The sequence below is a fragment of the Gekko japonicus genome, unplaced genomic scaffold, assembly GCF_001447785.1.
Source record: "Gekko japonicus isolate JY-2015 unplaced genomic scaffold, Gekko_japonicus_V1.1 scaffold1382, whole genome shotgun sequence".
NCBI classification, from domain to species: domain Eukaryota; kingdom Metazoa; phylum Chordata; class Lepidosauria; order Squamata; family Gekkonidae; genus Gekko; species Gekko japonicus.
Window position 1 is genome coordinate 312,836 of NW_015164712.1, and position 2,309 is coordinate 315,144.

At 46.4% G+C, this 2,309-nt stretch overlaps 1 protein-coding gene across 1 annotated transcript in view; it reads left to right on the forward strand.

The window, feature by feature from the left end:
• Positions 1-328: 328 nt before the first annotated feature.
• The window catches only part of IGSF11 (immunoglobulin superfamily member 11), a 38,524-nt gene continuing 36,543 nt past the window's right edge, over positions 329-2,309 (forward strand). The window contains exon 1 of the mRNA XM_015409551.1: positions 329-479. Within this exon, the coding sequence (XP_015265037.1) occupies positions 329-479 (151 nt within the window). The remainder of the gene's footprint in view (positions 480-2,309) is intronic.

Below are 2,309 nucleotides of genomic sequence, written 5' to 3' on the forward strand. Positions count from 1 at the left end.
CGCAGCCTGGCAGCATCTGCCCACCCAACTCCCCACGGAGCGGGTTTCCTCGTGCCCCATGGGGCCTTTTGGCGCCCCCCTCTCCGCCCGACTCTATTATTGATCATGTTTAAGCGTTGAGTTGTTTCCCTTTATGAGGCAGTTTATCACCATGTCACTGTTTCCGGAGGAAGAGAAGGAAATTTATGCCTCTGACCATAAATCATGGCCAAGGCGGCCGTGCCATTAGGTGTTTTTTTTTTACGGCTGGGCAAACAGGAAACAGGAACAAGCCCCTTGGTAGGGCCGCCCTGACCCGTGGCGATCTCGGGTTCTGGGAGGCGGCCGGATGCGTCGTGCCGTGCAGCTCCTGGCAGCGGGCCTCTCCCCCGAGAGGTGCATTGCTGTGTCAGCGCAAGGAATGCATGCCGCCGCTGCCGCCGCCTGCACTTGGCACCGATCCGCAACGCAGTGCATCTTTGCTGACTTGGCTCCGCTGAGTGCATTTGAACAGAGAAGGGGAGGGGGGGAGTCAGTGGCAGATGCAGCCCTTCCTGCCGATCTCAGAGAGAAGTTGGAACTGAGCTGCCTACCCTTGGTGCTCTGTTGTGCGACAGCTCGGCCTCAACTGCTCTGCCGGTCTCTCTTACGGGGATGCTCCGAGGAAGGCGAAGGCGATTGGCCTCACCAAGAGGGAGCTCAGTGTACACCTCGGTTAGGTGATGGGGGGGGGGACAAATTCCAGCTTGGCTTGGGGCTGTCAGGGTTATCCCGGGGAAGTCAGTCAGTCTCAGGACCAATGCTCCCTCTAAGCTGTGGAGCCTTGTGAGCAAAAGTTCTATTTTGTGAGCTGCTGGCATTAAAGTGGTGAGCGAGCGATTTGGCTGCTGCATACATTAGTTTGCTCTGGAGCCATCCTTCCTGAGCTAAGACAAAAATGTGTGAGCCGGAGGCTAAAGAACTGTGAGCTAGCTCATACTAACTCAGCTTAGAGGGAACACTGCTCAGGACCTCTTTGAATGGAGGAAGTAATACTTTTGTCACAACTTGTACCCCACCTTTTCTCCAAGGATCTTACAGCAGTTTACATGCATCCCCCTCCCCTATTTTAACCTCACAGCTCTCCATTGTTGGGTGATAGTGAGATATTGAAAAAATGGTATTTAGCAGAGATAAGATAGTCCAGCAGAGCCAGAGTAAAATAATTCAGACTGAGAGTCCATGTGTGATTAAAATATAAAGTTTTTACTAAATTCTAGCATGGGAAGGGTAACTGGGATGAAAATAACAACAGAGCATAATCGGCTACATCCTTACTCTACAAAGACAAAACTAGAAGAGAGATTATGGCTGCTCTATTTTTTTTTTAGAACACCAAACAAAGACGGGAAGAGAAGCCATAAAATGGTAATACACCTTGACACTTTAGTCCCAATCAAATTTCTGGATCAGGGAGAAAATTTCCGGGCATCCTACAGCTAGAGAACATTGGTTACATGAGAAATTACATTGGTTACTCACTTCCTGTGAGTAACATAAACAAACATTTAACCCCAGATATACTGAGTGTTTTCAACTTGTAATACCCAACATCCATCAACCCTGAAAACTCATGAACACGTAATTTGGCCCTAAAACTCATGAACATGTAATTTGGCCCTAAAAAAATGTCAGTGTGGAGTCCACAAACAGGGTTTGCAGTCAGTGTTCCAAGGGGCATTCCTCATTTAATCTGTGCAATTTGTGTTGAAATTTATAACCCACCACCTCCTGTTTGGACTAACCTGGGATCATATGGGGATTGGCAGACTCCCTGTGTTGCCTGTGTGCTCTGAATCAGCATGTTTGGTGCTGATCTATCCTAATAGTGGGTCAGGAATCATCCTAAGGATCAATGTACATGTTACATTTTTAAAGTATGCATCAAAGAGGTATTAAGTGTATCTCTAAAAATGCAAACTGTGAATGGAGCGAAGTGAACTCATGTGTCACACAGGTGTGCTTGTTAAAGAACTGTCTTACTCATGTTGAGTGGCAAAGCCGGGTTTTCCGTGAAATGGCCCTAAGAGGAATGGTCCATTGCCACAGTAAGATGGGGGAAGTAATCTGCACAGTTGAAATAAAGCAGATTGCTGTAATTTGCTTGTGGGCTGGTTCAGTTTGAGCAGAGAAATGAGTTCACTGGTTGTAAAAGTTAGTTGTAAAAGTGGTCTTGCATATCTAACTGGAAACTTAATTATTAAAGAACTCGATAGCCTCCAAAAGATTATTCCGATTTTAAACAAATGCATTTTAAACTAGTGATTTTAAAGGAATGAATTGTTCATTTA